The sequence below is a fragment of the Leucopleurus acutus genome (genome assembly GCF_964270905.1).
Source record: "Leucopleurus acutus genome assembly, chromosome: 5".
Taxonomy (NCBI): Eukaryota; Metazoa; Chordata; class Mammalia; order Artiodactyla; family Delphinidae; genus Leucopleurus; species Leucopleurus acutus.
Genome location: NC_139147.1, coordinates 65,935,486 through 65,953,162, shown reverse-complemented (window position 1 = coordinate 65,953,162; position 17,677 = coordinate 65,935,486). Strand labels below are relative to the sequence as shown.

At 36.1% G+C, this 17,677-nt stretch overlaps 1 protein-coding gene across 1 annotated transcript in view; it reads right to left on the bottom strand.

The window, feature by feature from the left end:
• The window catches only part of CFAP91 (cilia and flagella associated protein 91), a 148,180-nt gene that overhangs the window by 85,342 nt on the left and 45,161 nt on the right, over window positions 1-17,677 (bottom strand). Inside the window, exons 7-10 of the mRNA XM_082839854.1 lie at window positions 14,143-14,320; window positions 10,550-10,707; window positions 8,382-8,564; window positions 7,335-7,477 (exon numbers count right to left, since the gene is read on the bottom strand). Coding sequence (XP_082695980.1) covers window positions 7,335-7,477; window positions 8,382-8,564; window positions 10,550-10,707; window positions 14,143-14,320 — 662 coding nt within the window. The remainder of the gene's footprint in view (window positions 1-7,334; window positions 7,478-8,381; window positions 8,565-10,549; window positions 10,708-14,142; window positions 14,321-17,677) is intronic.

The window sequence follows — 17,677 nt, the reverse complement described above, 5'->3', positions numbered from 1 at the left end:
GGAGTAGCAATACTCGTATAAGATAAAATAGACTTTAAAATAAAGAATGTTACAAGAGATAAGGAGTGACACTATGTAATGATCAAGGGATCAATCCAAGAAGATGATATAACAATTATAAATATATATGCACCCAACATCAGAGCACCTCAATACATAAGGCAACTGTTAACAGCTATAAAAGAGGAACTCAACAGTAACACAATAATAGTGGGGGACTTTAACACCTCACTTACACCAATGGACAGATCATCTAAAGTGAAAATAAGGAAACAGAAGCTTTAAATGACACAACAGACCAGATCGATTTAATTGATATTTATAGGACATTCCATCCAAAAACAGCAGATTACTGTTTCTTCTCAAGTGTGCACGGAACATTCTCCAGGATAGATCACATCTTGGGTCACAGATCAAGCCTCAGTAAATTTCAGAAAATTGAAATCATATCAAGCATCTTTTCTGACGACAACGCTATGAGATTAGAAATGAATTACGGAAAAAAACGGAAAAAACACAAACACATGCAGGCTAAACAATACACTACTAAATAGTCAAGAGATCACTGAAGAAATCAAAGAGGAAATGAAAAATTACCTGGAGACAAATGACGATGAAAACATGACGATCCAAATCCTATGGGATGAAGCAAAAGCAGTTCTAAGAAGGAACTTTATAGCTATACATGCCTAACTCAAGAAACAAGAAAAATCTCAAATAAACAATCTAACCTTACAGCTAAAGGAACTAGAGAAAGAAGAACAAACAAAACCCAAAGTTAGCAGAAGGAAAGAAATCATAAAGATCAGAGCAGAAATGAATGAAATAGAAATAAAGAAAACAATAGCAAAGGTCAATAAAACTAAAAGCTGGTTCTTTGAGAAGATAAACAAAACTGATAAACCGTTGGCCAGACTCATGAAGAAAAAGAGGGAGAGGACTCAAATCAATAAAAATAGAAATGAAAAAGGAAAAGTTAAAACAGAGACTGCAGAAATACAAAGCATTCTAAGAGACTACTACAAGCAACTCTATGCCAATAAACTGGACAACCTGGAAGAAATGGAGAAATTCTTAGAAAGGTATAAACTTCCAAGACTGAACCAGGAAGAAATAGAAAATATGAACAGACCAATCACAAGTAATGAAATTGAAACTGTGATTAAGAGTCTTCCAACAAACAAAAGTCCAGGACCAGATGACTTCACAGGTGAATTCTATCAAACATTTAGAGAAGAGCTAACACCCATCCTTCTCAAACTCTTCCAAAAAATTGCAGAGGAAGGAACACTCCCAAACTCATTCTATGAGGCCACCATTAGCCTGATACCAAAAGCAGACAAAGATACTACAAAAGAAGAAAATTACAGACCAATATCACTGATGAATATAGATGCAAAACTCAATAAAATACTAGCAAACAGAATCCAGCAACACATTAAAAGGACCATACACCATGATCAAGTGGGATTTATCCCAGGGATGCAAGGATTCTTCAATATACGCACATCAATCAATGTGATAAACCATGTTAATGAATTGAAGAAGAAAAACCATATGATCATCTCAATAGATGCAGAAAAAGCTTTTGACAAAATTCAACACCTATTTATGATAAAAATTCTCCGGAAAACAGGCATAGAGGGAACGTACCTCAACATAATAAAGGCCATATATGACAAACCCACCCCCAACATTGTTCTCAATGGTGAAATGCTGAAACCATTTCCACTAGGATCAGGAACAAAACAAGGTTGTCCGTTCTCACCACTATTATTCAACATAGTTTTGGAAGTTTCAGCCACAGCAATCAGAGAAGAAAAAGAAATAAAAGGAATCCAAGTTGGAAAAGAAGAAGTAAAACTGTCACTGTTTGCAGATGACATGATACTATACATAGAGAATCCTAAAGATGCCACCAGAAAACTACTAGAGCTAATCAATGAATTTGGTAAAGTTGCAGGATACAAAATTAACACACAGAAATCTCCTGCATTCCTATATACTAATGATGAAAAATCTGAAAGAGAAATTAAGGAAACACTGCCATTGACCACTGCGACAAAAAGAACAAAATACCTAGGAATAAACCTACCTAGGGAGACAAAAGACCTGTATGCAGAAAAGTATAAGACACTGATGAAAGAAATTAAAGATGATACCAACAGATGGAGAGATATATCATGTTTTTGGACTGGAAGAATCAATATTGTCAAAATGACTATACTACCCCCAATAATCTATAGATTCAATGCAATCCTTACCAAATTACCTATGGCATTTTTTACAGAACTAGAACAAAAAATCTTAAAATTTGTATGTAGACACAAAAGACCCCGAATAGCCAAAGCAGTCTTGAGGGAAAAAAGCAGAGCTGGACGAATCAGACTCCCTGACTTCAGACTATACTACAATGCTACAGTAATCAAGACAGTATGGTACTGGCACAAAAACAGAAATATAGATCAATGGACCAAGATAGAAAGCCCAGAGATAAACCCACACACCTATGGTCAACTAATCTATGACAAAGGAGGCAAGGATATACAATGGAGAAAAGACAGTGTCTTCAATAAGTGGTGCTGGTAAAACTGGACGGCTACATGTAAAAGAATGAAATTAGAACACTCCCTAACACCATACTCAAAAATAAACTCAAAATGGATTAGAGACCTAAATGTAAGACTGGACACTATAAAACTCTTAGAGGAAAACATAGGAAGAACACACTTTGACATAAATCACAGCAAAATCTTTTTTGATCCACCTCCTAGAGTAATGGAAATAAAAACAAAAATAAAGAAATGGGACCTAATGAAACTTCAAAACTTTTGCACAGCAAAGGTAACCATAAACAAGATGAAAAGAAAACCCTCAGAATGGGAGAAAATATTTGCAAACGAATCAACGGACAAAGGATTAATCTCCAAAATATATAAACAGCTCATGCAGCTCAATATTAAAGAAACAAACAACCCAATACAAAAATGGGCAGAAGACCTAAATAGACATTTCTCCAAAGAAGACATACAGATGGCCAAGAACATTAAAAGCTGCTCAACATCACTAACTATTAGAGAAATGCAAATCAAAACTACAATGAAGTATCACCTCACACCAGTTAGAATGGGCATCATCAGAAAATCTACAAATAACAAAAGCTGGAGAGGGTGTGGAGAAAAGGGATCCCTCTTGCACTGTTTGTGGGAATGTAAATTGATACAGCCACTATGGAGAACAGTATGGACGTTCCTTAAAAAACTAAAAATAGAATTACCATATGACCCAGCCATCCCACTACTGTGCATACACCCAGAGAAAACCATAATTCAAAAAGACACATGCACCCCAATGTTCATTGCAGCACTGTTTACAATAGCCAGGTCATGGAGGCAACCTAAATACCCATCAACAGATGAATGGATAAAGAAGATGTGGTACATATATACAATGGAATATTACTCAGCCATAAAAAGGCATGAAATTGGGTCATTTGTAGAGACGTGGATGAATCTAGAGACTGTCATAATGAAGTAAGTCAGAAAGAGAAAAACAAATATCACATATTAACACATATATGTGGAACCTAGAAAAATGGTACAGATGAACTGGTTTGCAGGACAGAAATTGAGACACAGATGTAGAGAACAAAATATGGATACCAAGAGGGGAAAGTGGCCGGGGGGTTGGGGTGGTGGTGGGATGAATTGGGAGATTGGGTCTGACATGTACACTGATGTGTATAAAATTGATGACTAATAAGAACCTGCTGTATAAAAAAATATATAAAATTAAAAATTTTTAAAAACCAATACAAACATTAAAAATAATGTTTATGATAAACAATAAAAAGAAACTCAATTAAAAAATAAGCAGAGTATCTGAATAGACATTTCTCCAAAAAAGATATACAAATAACATGAAAAGGTGACAAAATTCATTAATTATTAGACAAATACAAATCAAATCCACAGTGATATATCCCCTCACACACTCTAGGATGGCTACAATAAGAAAGATGGAAAATAACAAGAGATGGAAAAGATGTGCAAAAATTGGAACACGCATACATTGCTGGTGGGAATGTAAAATAGTGCAGCCACTTTTAACAGTCTGGCAGTTCCTCAAAAAGTATAATATAGAGTTACCATGTGACGCAGAAATTACTCCTAGGTATAGACCCAAGAAAACTAAAAAACATGTACGTGAATGTGCATATCAGCATTATTTATACAAAAATAGACAAAAAGTAGAAACAACTCAAATTTCCATCAACTGATACGTAGATTAACAAAATGTGGTATATCCACACAATGGAATATTATGCAAGCATAAAAAGTAAGTAAATACTGAGACATGCTCCAACATGGATGAACTTTGAAGACATTATGCTACATGAAGGAAGCCAAACACAAAAGGCCATATGTTGTATCGTTGTATTTATATGAAATGTACAGAATAGGCAAATCCATAAAAAGAAAGGAAATTAGTGGTTGCCAGGTGGTACGGGGAAGAGGGTAATTGGTTGTGACTGCTAATGGGTATGGGGTTTCTTTTGAGGATGATGAGAATGTTCTGGAATTAGACAGTGTTGATGGTAGAACAATCTTATAAGTATGCTACACATAACTGAATTGTATACAAGGGTTAACTTTATGGTATGTGAATTATATGTCAAAGAAAGTAAATGATTCATACAGACTTTCTGAGACAAATAAAAACTGAAGGAGTTCATTTCCAGCAGACCTGCCCTGTAATAAATGGTAAAACAAGTTCTTCAGGCAGGAGCAAAATGATATACGTCAGAAACTTGGATCTATATAAGAAAGGAAGAGTGGAACAGATGGAATAAATAAAGGTAAAATGAAATATTTTTTCTTATTTTTAATTGATCTAAAGTATAACTGTTAAATCATAGTGATAGTAAAAATGTATTGATAGTAAATGATATGATAGTAAAAATGTATTGGGTGATTATAGCATATGGATCAATGAAATGAATGAGCAATGTCACAGGGACAGTAGGGAGGAATTGGGAATAATCTACTATAAGGTATCTGCATGACACGTGTAGTTATAGTATTATTTGAAGGTGGATTTAGATTATTTTATATGTAAAATCACATATACTATACTAGTTCACAAAGCAAGCCTCACTAAATTTCAAAGAATAGGTATCATACAGGCTAAGATCTCTGACGATAGAGCAATTGAGAAATTCATTAGAAAATTAGTTACAATTCCTGCATATTTGGAAATTTTAAACACATTGTTAAATACTCACAGGTCCAAAAATCACAATGGATGTTTTAAAAAATTAGATATTAATGATAATGCCAAACTATATGTCAAAACTAATGGGATGTACCAAAATCAGTGTTTTGAAGGAAATGGTTAGCTTTAAATATTATATAAAACTGATGAGTGCCTGAAAATTAATGAGCTACATGTCTATTTTAAGTTAGGAAAAGAACCACAAAACTAACCCAAAGAAAGGAGAAAGAAAGACAAAATAAATATGGGTGGGAATTAATGTAATTGAAAAAAATTTACATAATCAACAAAATCAAAAGTTCAAATGTTTGGAAAAAATACCAAGAAAATAAACAAGCCTCCAGTAAAATTGATTAAGGAAAAAGAGTTAAAGCACAAATAAATAATATTATGAATGAAAAGAGTGGGCATGATTATAGATAAACACTAAAAAGATTTTAAAGTATTGATAATACTATCAACAACCATATGCAAAAAAATCTGAAAAGTTAGGTGAAACGGAATTTGTAAAGAAAATATAATTTACCAAAATGCTGCAGAAAGTTCTGTAAGTTGTAAGGAAATTGAAGGAGTGCTTACAATTTTTCCCATGAAGAAAACATCCGTCTCAGATAATTTTATATGAATATCCTACCAAACTGAAGAAAAAGATCATCTCAAACTTATTTAAACTCTTTTCAAAGTAGAAAAGAAGGAATACCCCCCAATTCATTTCAGAAGACCTGTGTAACTCTGACACCGATGCCACATATAGTCAAACTGAGAAAGAAAAATAAGGCCATTTCACTCATGAATACAGAAAAAAAATTCTGAACAAAATATCAGTAAATCAAATCCAATAACGTATAAAAATAATACATCCTGACCAAGTTATGTTCCTAATAAGTATGTGAGGACAGTTTAATATCTGTAAAAAACTATAAATATTCCCTATTACAATAATAATTTTTTAAAGAAAAAATATATAATTATCTCAATAGATACAGACAAAACATTTGATAAAAATCAACATAAACACATGATTAAAAAGCTTCAGTGAATTAGGAATAAAAGGGAACTTCCATACTCTAATAAAGAATATCTACCAAAAATCTTACAGAAAGTGAGAAAATGATAAACATAGAATTCAGAATCGGTAAATGGAGATGGGGATAATGTGGGAAAGAACCACACAGATATAAGTAAATGATTATCAAGGTCCTAATTTTTATCTTGAGTGTGGGCTCCCATGGATCTTTATGCTATTACTAACTGAACAAACAAACATACATGGACCAGTGATGAGGGTATGTCTTAAATCAGTGAGTCTCAAAGTGTGGTTCCTGCAGCATCAGCATCCCCTAGAAACTTGCAAAAAAATGCAAGTAATCCAGCCCCACCCCTACTGAATCAGAAACTTTGGGGGTGAGGCCCAGCAACATGTGTTTTAACAAGCCCTCCAGGTGATTCTGATGCAGGCTAAAGATAGAGCACCACTGTCATATACTAAGGATTCAAATGTATCCAAGTGTGAACACCTATAGTCCAATTAACAAAAGAGAAAGCGAAGCTGACGGATGAAGCTATACAGCTGGCTCATGGGAGATGACCGTCAAACTTTCTCATTTAGTTGAGTTTAAACTAGATGAGTGGGATGCTGAACATGACTCCCTTTCTTCATGAAGCCCTGGTAACAAATCTAAAAGGGAGAAAATGAGGCCTATTACACTATTAAAATCAACAGTAATCCTGAACCCTAGAAACTTGTTACACCTCAGTGTTGTGTCACATTTTATTGTGTAGCTCCAAAGTCAGAACAACTTTTAGAAAGTAGCGTGACTTCTGCAAATGGGGAGAATAACCTCTAAGAGGTTTCCCTACAGTTTGAAATGAGGGGGAAAAGCACTGATCGGCACAGCACAGGTAACTGGTAGAAAAGTCTAGAGAGGAGAAAGAATGTAGGCTTGTGTGTTGAGAACTACTGGACATTGCTGCCCAAGACAAAGTACAATTTTTGGAGTGTAGTATATCTCTGTAAAAGTCACACTAGAAGCATCTTGTCTTCCAGATAAGAATTATACCTTATGAAACTCTGCCAACTCATGGTCCATCCTTGCAGCCCTCTTTAGAAAACCATCTTTGGTGGTAGTGACTTTTGGTTTTGGAGATCTGATTCGGGGTTGTGTCACAAAATCTGGGAGACATGACTCAAGTTCGACTAATCCTGTAGGAAAGAAGTACATGTTTAGTATCCGGTACTTAAATACATCATTTGAAAGCATGCTGTTAATTTTAGTAGCTGTTTGCCAAGTGGTTTCATTTAGAATTATTGATAAGGTGTACCTCATATAATTGAATTGTCCCTGAAATATAAAGGAAATTTCTATATAATTAACTTATATTCTTGATGACTTAGATTATAAAATAAGAAATGCATTCTAAAATGAAAACATTGCCCTACAAAAATGTAACATTCCACAATAATAGACAGAAAATTATTGATCATATGAAACATGGCACCACCATTCTAAAGTGGATGTACACCAGGTTATCATATTCAGCTCTGGAGATGGTCAGCCAGAGGTGCAAGTTCAATTGTGTGAGCATCAACTCATGATCTTGGCCATGTGATACTCCAACCTCTCAACTGAAATTTAAATAATTTTAAAAAGCCTCTCTTGGACTTTATAACAGGTATAACCCTCTCCACTAATTTATCCCCTACTTATCCATCCCCTTGCCCACTAGTTTTCTGGCATTTCTTCATAAAGAGCCGATTTTATTATATATTTCTTGTTTGCTTCACAAACCTGGTATAAAATTTTTTCTATTTCATTTTTGCAAAACTTTGATTTTACTGACATTAAACATGTTTAAATGTTTAGTAGTTTACTGACTTTACTCCTTAACAAATTGTTGCATAGTGTATCCATTTATTTATTTGGGTCTTAGAAGTTTTTATTGGTTTCTATGAACTCATATTATTAATAATACTAAACATGTAATTGCTATTTCTTGCAAATATTTTAATTTTTGATTAGCTTTTAATCTAAACTGCTATATTTTATATATTTATATTTCTAAGATAATCCTCTTATACTAGACTTGTAATTATGTGAATTGCTTACCTTCATAGGTGTTGAGATAGTGGTTTTTTACTACAAAGTCCTCTGAGTTGTTGTCTGTGAAACGACCAAGGCGAGATAGAGGTCCATAGACCTGTGATGCATAATCAGAATAATCCTTGATGATATTTCTTCTCTCCAACTTCCCTTCTATATTCTTTCCCTTTCCCAAAAGTTTTCTGATTGCTAAAATAAAACATACCTCCATGACTATCTCCAAAATATTGTTCTGAATGGTCCAAATGCAGACTAGTAAACCATAGTTTTATTCACAGGAAGGCTACTGAACTGAATGAATTTCATTATGATCACTCACTGCAGCCAGAACACTTAAAACATATATCTGACATCTGTGTGATCCAGATTGTCATGAGACAGGTGGCCGTGACAGAAGGTGAATCAGCTAGTGTTCTCAATTGCTACTCATCAAAAATCTTTTATAACTGCATTCTAAGCTCTGGGCCAGAAAGAGGTATTCAATGAAAGTTTGTCAAATGAATGAAAGAAACTCAAAGTAACTGAAAACTACATGTTTTCAGTAGAGACTGAGGGAATTATTCTCTCCTAAGAGAATAATTAAAAGGGAAGGAAGACTACAGGTTCTTCAAAAATTTCTGTCCATCTTGGCTAACACCAGAATAAATCAGAATATATCCAAGCTTATAGATTTCAGAATTTTTTGGCAGTCTCAGCTGTACACTGTAGGAGTTTACTCATCTAAGGAGTCAGGCTTACTACTTCCACCTGTTCCTTTTCTTTCAATCCCATCACAGACCCATCCCCTTTTGAAGGCTCTACATCATGCACTCTCAATGGGTGTAAAACAATATGAGATTTTGAAGTCACAATTGAAAGAGGTGGTTGCACTTGCCACTGCTGCCTTTTGGATGTTATTTATATTTGATCCTCAGTGCTTCTGTGTGTGACTTGGGATTTCATAATTACATTAAAATAGTTTACATTTTAATAGTTATTTATAAAAATTAGTCAACCCATCATTGGTTATATCTAGTACTGAAAAGAAAAAACTGTTGACCATATCTAAATGCATACCTAGCACCTAGTTAAGTAAAAAGTCATTTTCTCACACACACACAAAAATTCAGGGGCATATAACAGTGAGAACAGATAACAGGGACCTGACTTATCTGGGGGTGGGGGTCCTTGAAGGTCTCCCCTGAGGAAGTGACATTTGAGTTGTGCCTTAGCCTGGGTTCCCCCACAGGCAGAACCTGAGACAAAGGCATGCGTACAGGTAGTTTATTTGGGAAGGTGATCCCAGAGGGCAAGAGAGAGGGACAGGAGGAGTAAAAAAAAAAGAAAGTCAACCCATCACTAGTTATGTCAACTACTGAAAAGAAAAAATGTTGACAGTATCTAAATGCATAGGTGCAGCTAGTTAAGTTAAAAGTTATTTTCTCACATCAAGAAAAAGTTTAAAAGTTCACTAAAAATAATTTTTAAGGGATTAACTTAATTTTTTGTAATTGTTTCGCTAGGAAAAATATTTTGAATAATTTTTAATGTGATTACATTGCTATTATGTGTATAAACTGCTAATTTGCATATATAAGCGATGCATTACAATTTTTATAAGTAAATTAATTATATTAAAAGTCACTCAGCAAATATAGCAAATAAAGCTAAATGCTAATAAGTTAAATTTTCTTAATTTAAATTTTTTATTTAGTTATTCTTAATCCTCCACTGACTCCTCTTTTTATGTATAAAGTACAGATATATTTATAGTACATAAACAGATATACAGTATACCTGTGGTATTAAAATTTCATGGCAGGGGGATGAATTGGAAAAAAGATGTCTGAATGTCTTTTTTAGTGGAAACAATGAAAAAAAGTTGAGAAACAGGGCTCTCTATCCAGGGCCTCAGCCCATGAATATGGGGAGCCCAACACCTACACACACAAACACACACACACCCCATAATGTCAATAACTTGACTACCTGTTAGAACATAATTACTTGATTTTCTTAGTAAGGAATTTTCCTCCACCCTTCTACTTTTGAGAAATAACTCATCTCCTGTTCCTTATCTATTAACTAACAATAGGACCAAAAAAGAATTATATCACAGTTAAATCAGGTTTGGTCAAAGACCCAAAGCAGAGCCAACTTTTCCATTCTTTTCACGGTTCATACTGCACCATCACCTGATACGTGTGTGTGGTGAATCTGTGCCAACTTTGCCTCCTTCACCTCCTGCAGTTTAGACCACTGGGCATTCAAGCACGCCATGTTTACTTCATTTTGATTCTCATCACGCTTCTTCAGCAGCTCTTTTAGAACTTCCAGGCGAATCTCCTGCAGTCTTCAAGTAAATCACAAAACATAAAGAAGTCTACAATCTCTCAGATAGGGTGCTCTACTACAGAGAAAGGGAACACTTGCCATAAACAGAAGCTTCTCTTTGGGCTGGTATCATATTCATGTATCTTAAAAAGACCACTCTGGCAAAAGTGTGACAAATGAATTGGGGGTTTGGGGTGGCAACTCAATGGTGAGTCTCTGTATAAGAGGAATATGTATGGGTATAGTTCTGAAGGACAAAAAAGAGTTTGCTAGGTAGATGGGGTAAAAAAGGGTTCTCCAGGCAGATGGGCCTAAGTGAACAGCGAATGTTTGTGCATAGTTCCAGGTCGACTGGTATTGCTGGAGGGTTAAGTAATAGGAGGAGTGAGAGAAAATGAGGTTGTGGCATGCAGCCTTAAGTGGTGAATGTGAAAATGCCAGCAGCTGACACATATAGATAATTATTCTTCGCTTCCCTTCCCTTCACCTTCACCTTGTTCTCCCAGGACTACTTGCTTATGTGTACATATGACTTCAAAATTTGTACTTCAGACCAGGTATTTCTGAACTAGAACTTCTATCTACTTGAATCTCCAGCTATATCCCCTGACAACCTCAAAAAAACCTCACTCATTCTATTCCCCCAGAAATCTACCCCTTCTCTTAACCTTCTTCCCTCCTCTAATGATTCCTTCTCTAAAACACTTCTTACATCTGTTCCCTAGCACATGTCTTTGTCATCTCTCTCCTGACTTGGACTCTGGTTGTTAGTCTAGTCTTTCCCCCTTCCAATCTTTGTTCCACATAGTGGTCAAGATTTTCCTTTCTAAAATGGAGATTTGAATATTTTACTCTTACTTAAAAATTTACACAGTAATTTATTCAGTCATTCATTTGTCAAATATTTATGCCAGGCAGGGAATAAACAATGGTGAACAAGATAAAATACGTTGTCTCAAGAAGCACTGTTCTAGTGGAGTAGACATATAAACCAACATTTACAACACAGGGAGATACATACCAGGCCAAAAGAATGAAAAGACTCCGGTGGGAGAAGAAATGGCAGAGCGCCTCTTCTAGCACTATTCCCAGTTGATCAAAGGGAAGGAGGGGGATGGTGGGGAAGCCTTCCTTCAGGAGCCATTAACTCAGCACTTGAGGATAAACAAGGGTTGAGATTTGCCACATTGACAAGGGAGAAGTGCGGCCTCAGCAGAGAGAGCTGAATATTCTACTCAAAAGGACTAGAGACAGGGCTTCCCTGGTGGCGCAGTGGTTGAGAGTCCGCCTGCCAATGCAGGGGACACGGGTTCGTGCCCCGGTCTGGGAGGATCCCACATGCCGCGGAGCAGCTGGGCCTGTGGACCATGGCCACTGAGCCTGCGTGTCTGGAGCCTGTGCTCCGCGACGGGAGAGGCCACAGCAGTGAGAGGCCTGGGAACCGCAAAAAAAAAAAAAAAAAGGACTATAGACAGAGCAAACATGTTATACTGGTGGAGGTTCTCAAAGTGAATATACATGGGAGGGTAGGGAAACAGTGACAAGTAAATACAGGGAGGTAGGCGTTTTTAAAAATAAGCACACACCAACAGTCCCCTTTCTTTCTAGAGTTGGAAATCCTAGGTTCAATTCTCAACTTCATCACTTACCTCAGCCTCTTCAATCATAAAATGAACATAATAATAGTATCCATCCCCTAAGGTTGTTGTGAACGTTAAATGAGTGAATGTACACAGCATGCTAGAACAGTAGTTCTCAAACTTGAGCATACATCAGATAACCTGGAGGACTTGCTATGACACAAATTGCTGTGCCCCGTCCCCTGATTCAGTAGGTCTGGGATGGAACCTGAGAATTTGCATTTCTAACAAGTTCCCAGGTAAGTGCTGATGCTACTCATCTGTGGACCACACTCTGAGCACTACTGGCTTAGAACTTAGCTCAAGCATGAAATAAGCCCTCTGTAAGTGTTGAATGCTTTATGAATATCATCATTATCATCTCCATCACCATCATCATCAATATTATCATCTACCTGATAGCTCTTTACTCATCCTTCTACATACAGCTCAGAAGCTACCTCATCTCAGTAATTTTCCCAAATATCTACTAAATATCTGTTAGTTCTCAAACAGAACTAACTGTTCTCCTGCCTGGGTTCCCCTAGCTCTTTGTGTATAGAGCAGCACATCACCTGAAGATACTGCCTGTGAGTTATTGGTTTTAAGGTCTTTCACTCCATCCCCACCCACCTGCCCCCCTTCCACCCCGCACCCCCTGTTCCAATGGTCCATAAGGAGCTCTGTCAGGGTAAAGCAGTTTCCTGTTTCCAGTCCTGAGGAGGGACTCAAAATATATTTATTAAAATTAACCTCAGTTTAACCAAAGTACTCATGTTCTCAGGTGATATCTTCATTCTGGCCAGATACATTTTTAATATTCTTAATGTCCTTCTGACAAGAATATTCCTCTTCAAATTGCAGCAATAAATTTAAATTTCTGCAGACAGGATTGAGTATGTGACACCTACTCTGCCCCAAACACTATTTTCTATTAAATTGTAAGCTTTTAACCAAACATCACAGTCTGCATTCAGGGTTAATCAGAAGGTGTTGCAAAAAGATAAACATATTTTGAATTCAGAACCACACTGAATCCCTAAGTCTATTGGTCCCTAGCTTGCTTGCATGTAAGCACACTGTCAGGGGCTTGGTAGTACTTCTATGAGCAATGAAGTACCTCAGCACAGCCTGGAACAAATGGCACCCTCAAACTTCCTTTCCTTTCCTTCTTGCTAGGGAGCTGTAATTTTTTGGTCCTCATCATTTCTACATATTCCAGAGACAACCTCATTACTGAAAATACATCAGTTAAAATGACTGAAAATTCAATGAGAAATACCTTAGCATATTATTACTTATGTACTATGAGCTCATCTCTTAATTGAAAAGTTCCACTGTTTGTCTTTTAAACAGAAAAATGCCTCATTGGCTATAGCTAGAACCCAAGGTGTACTGACGGTGAATCCAGTACCAGGGGGAAAGAGATGGGGTCAGCCAAGAGGCTGTTTGATGGATAGGAAGAGGGCCAAAGTCTAGGGACCGTGGCACTGGGAATGAACAGAAAAGGACAGTTTGAAAGACATTTTGCAGAAATCAGTGGGATTCTAGGTAAGACTCTAAAGAGAAAAGGGAAGAGAAGAATCAGAGATGCCTTGAGGAATTGTTTAAATTTGGGTTCCACACTGAACTACACACACAAAGAAGGCATTATACATTTTTATATTATTGGAGAGAAAATTATAGAGCTATTGTTCCTGAAGCCCAATTTCCTAACTATACAGATTAAGGATTGCTTTTAAACCCATACATTTGGGTAAACTCTCTATATGTTAAAAGTATTAACATTAATCCCATCTGTGCAGAAGCAATTATCTGGGTGATTAAGAACCTACTTTTCGATCTCCTGCTCTCTGAAGGCCCACTCCTTCCTCTCCATGGCATTCATCATCCTCCTCCTCTTCTCAAACTGGGAGGTGTCACTCAGAGTGGGGAGAGTGGCTTCCCAAGCACGCTTCTCCCGGGCACGTTCTATCATCTCTACCTCAGCTTGTCCTGCCGGGAGACCTCGACCTGGAAGATGAAGCAGAACACTTTAGAAACACACAGACAAACTCATGTACCTACCAGTATTTAATTTACTCCCTTTCAGTTTCTGTCCTCTTTAAATTCAAGGGTTATGACAGGATGAAATGATATCAGGATACATCTCCAGATGTGCCTCAGGGTTTATTATCTGCCCTGTACTGTCTCTTGTTAACAATTCAGCCAGAAGACATTTTAGTTACATGTAAGATGCTAGAAAGTATTTGAAGATATTAGGTGATTATGAAATAATCACACCTTGGAATGTCCTCTATTGGAAAAATCCATATTTTAAAATACAAAGAAATATCAAAAGAACTGCAGAAAAGTCATAGTTAGTATGTGGTGAAACTCAGAATTTGCAAATGGCAATCTGAACCTTATGGTCTTATGTATTACACTATACTCCCTCTCTAATAAAAACAAACATGAACTATACAGACAAGCCCACAGCTAATATCACACTCAACAGTGAAAGGCTAAAAGCTTTTCCTCTAAGATCAGGAAAAAGAAAATGGTGCACTCTCTCACCACTCCTATTTACATAATACTGGAAGCCCTAGCCAGAGAAATCAAGCAAAAAAAAAAAAAAAAAAAAGAAAGAAAAAGGCATGCAAATCGGAAAGGAAGAAGTAAAATCATCTCCATTTGCAGATGACATGATCTTATGTAGAGAAAACTCTAAAGACTCTATCAAAAAACTGTTAGAACTAATAAATAAATAAAGTTGCAGGATACAAAATCAATACATGAAAATCAGTTGTATTTATACACACTAACAATATCTATAAAAGAAATAAAACTATTCCATTTACAATAGTATCAAAAACAATAAAATTCTTAGGAGTAAATTTAACCAAGGAGGTGAAAAATCTATACGGTGAAAACTATTAAAACATTGATGAAAAAAATTGAAGAAGACACAAGTAAAAAATATATATATATCCCATGTTCATGGATTGGAAGAACTAATATTTTTAAAATGCTCCTACTACGCAAAGCCATCCATAGATACATCCCTATCAAGATTCTAGTGGTGTTTTTCACAGAAATAGAAAAAACAATCCTAAAATTTATACGTAACCATAAAAGACCCATATAGCCAAAGCAATTTTAAGAAAGAACAAAATTGTAAGAAACACACTTCCTGATTTCAAACTATATTACAAAGCTACAGTAATCAGAACAGTATAGTACTGGCATAAAAACAGACACACAGAGCAATGGAACAGAATAAAGAGCCAGAAGTAAACCCATGCATGCGTAGTCAACTAATATTTGACAAGGGAGTCAAAAATAGTCAATAGGGAAAAGACAGTCTCTTCAATAAGTGGTGCTAGGAAAACTGGGTATTCACATGCAGAAGAATGAAACTGGATCCTTATCTTACATTTTTCACAAAAATAACTTGAAATGGATTAAAGACTTAAATGTAAAACGCTTAGAAGATAAGGGAAAAGCTCCTTGATATTAGTCTTGGCAATGATATTTTGGATATGACACCAAAAGCACAAGAAACAAAAACAAAAATAAACAAATTGGACTACATCAAACCAAAAATCTTCTACACAGCAAAAGAAACAATCAACAAAATGAAAAAGCAACCTATGAATTGGGCAAAAACATTTGCAAACCATATATCTGATAAGGGGTTATATTCTAAATATATTAGGAACAGATATTACTCAAAACAAAAAACAATGTGATTTTAAAATGGGCAAAAGACCGAATAGACATTTTCCCAAAAAAGATACAGAGATGGCTAACAGGTACATGAAAAGGTGTTCAACATCACTAATCATCAGGGAACTGCAAATCAAAACTACAGTGAGATATCACCTCATGCCTGTTAGAATGGCTATTATCAAATAGAAGAGAGAGGATGCTCTCCTCTTCCAAGATGGACTGCATTCTACCTATGGAATGTGTATCTATGCTTTCATTTTACTATGGTTTAATTCTTTCTTGTGAGAAGCCACGGACCCTCACTTGGTGGCCTGTCCCAGGAACTCACCCGAGACCTGGGACATGACCACCCTCTTCAAGCCCCATTTTCTTGTAACCTCTTTACAAAGGATATTAATAAATCTACTTCTTACCCAAAAAAAAAAAAAAAAAAATAACAAGTGCTGGCAAGGATGTGGAGAAAAGGAAACCCTTGTGCACTGTTGGGGGGAATTAAATTGGTACAGTCATTATGGCAAATAGTTCCATAAGAATTCCATAGAGGTTCCTCAAAAAATTAAAAATAGAACTATCATATGATCTAGCAATTTCCCTTCTGGGTATATAGCTGAAGGAAATGAAATCACTACATCAAAGAGGTATCTGCACCCCATGGTCATTGCAGCATTATTTACAATAGTCAAGACATGGAAACAGCTGAAGTGTCTATCGGCAGATTAATGGATAAATAAAGTGATATATATAAGGCGATATATATATATATATATATAGTGGTATATATATATTCATTCACAAAAAAAGAAGAGAATCCTGCCATTTGTGATAACATGGATGAAACTTGAGGGCATTATGCTAAGCAAAATAAGTCAGTCAGAAACAGATAAATACTGTATAATCTCATTATATCTGGAATCTAAAAAACTGAATTCATAGAAACAGAGAGTACACTGGTGGTTGCCAGGGGCAAAGTGGTGGGAGAAATGGGTGAAAGTGGTCAAAGGGTACAAACTTTCAGTTATAAGATGAATAAATTCTGGAGAGCTAATGTACAGCATGCTGACTACACTTAACAAAACTGTATTGTATACTTGAACGTTGCTAAGACTGAATCTTAAATGCTCTCACCACACACACCCACACACCCACACACCCACACACAGTAAATATGTGGGGTGATAGATGTGTTAACTACCCTTATTGTGGTAATCATTTTGCAATATATATGTGTACCAAATCATCATGTAGTACATCTTAAACTTACACAATGTTACATGTCAATTATGTCTAAATGAAGCTAGGAAAAAGAACTATACATAAAGAAAATATAGTATTATTTTTAATTTAATATTTACATATGTGGTATTTTACTATAAATATTCTGTTACTTGCTTTTTTTATTCAGCTTTGTTTTGGGAATCTGGCCACGCTGATATATAGAGATGTGATTTCATTCTTCCATTGTAGGACTCTACCACAATTTAAGCTATCTGCTCAAATTGACATTTAGATTGGTTCTAATTTTTTTGTGTGTGTGGTACGCGGGCCTCTTACTGTTGCGGCCTCTCCCGCTGCGGAGCACAGGCTCTGGACGCGCAGGCTCAGCGGCCATGGCTCACGGGCCCAGCTGCTCCGTGGCATGTGGGATCTTCCCGGACCAGG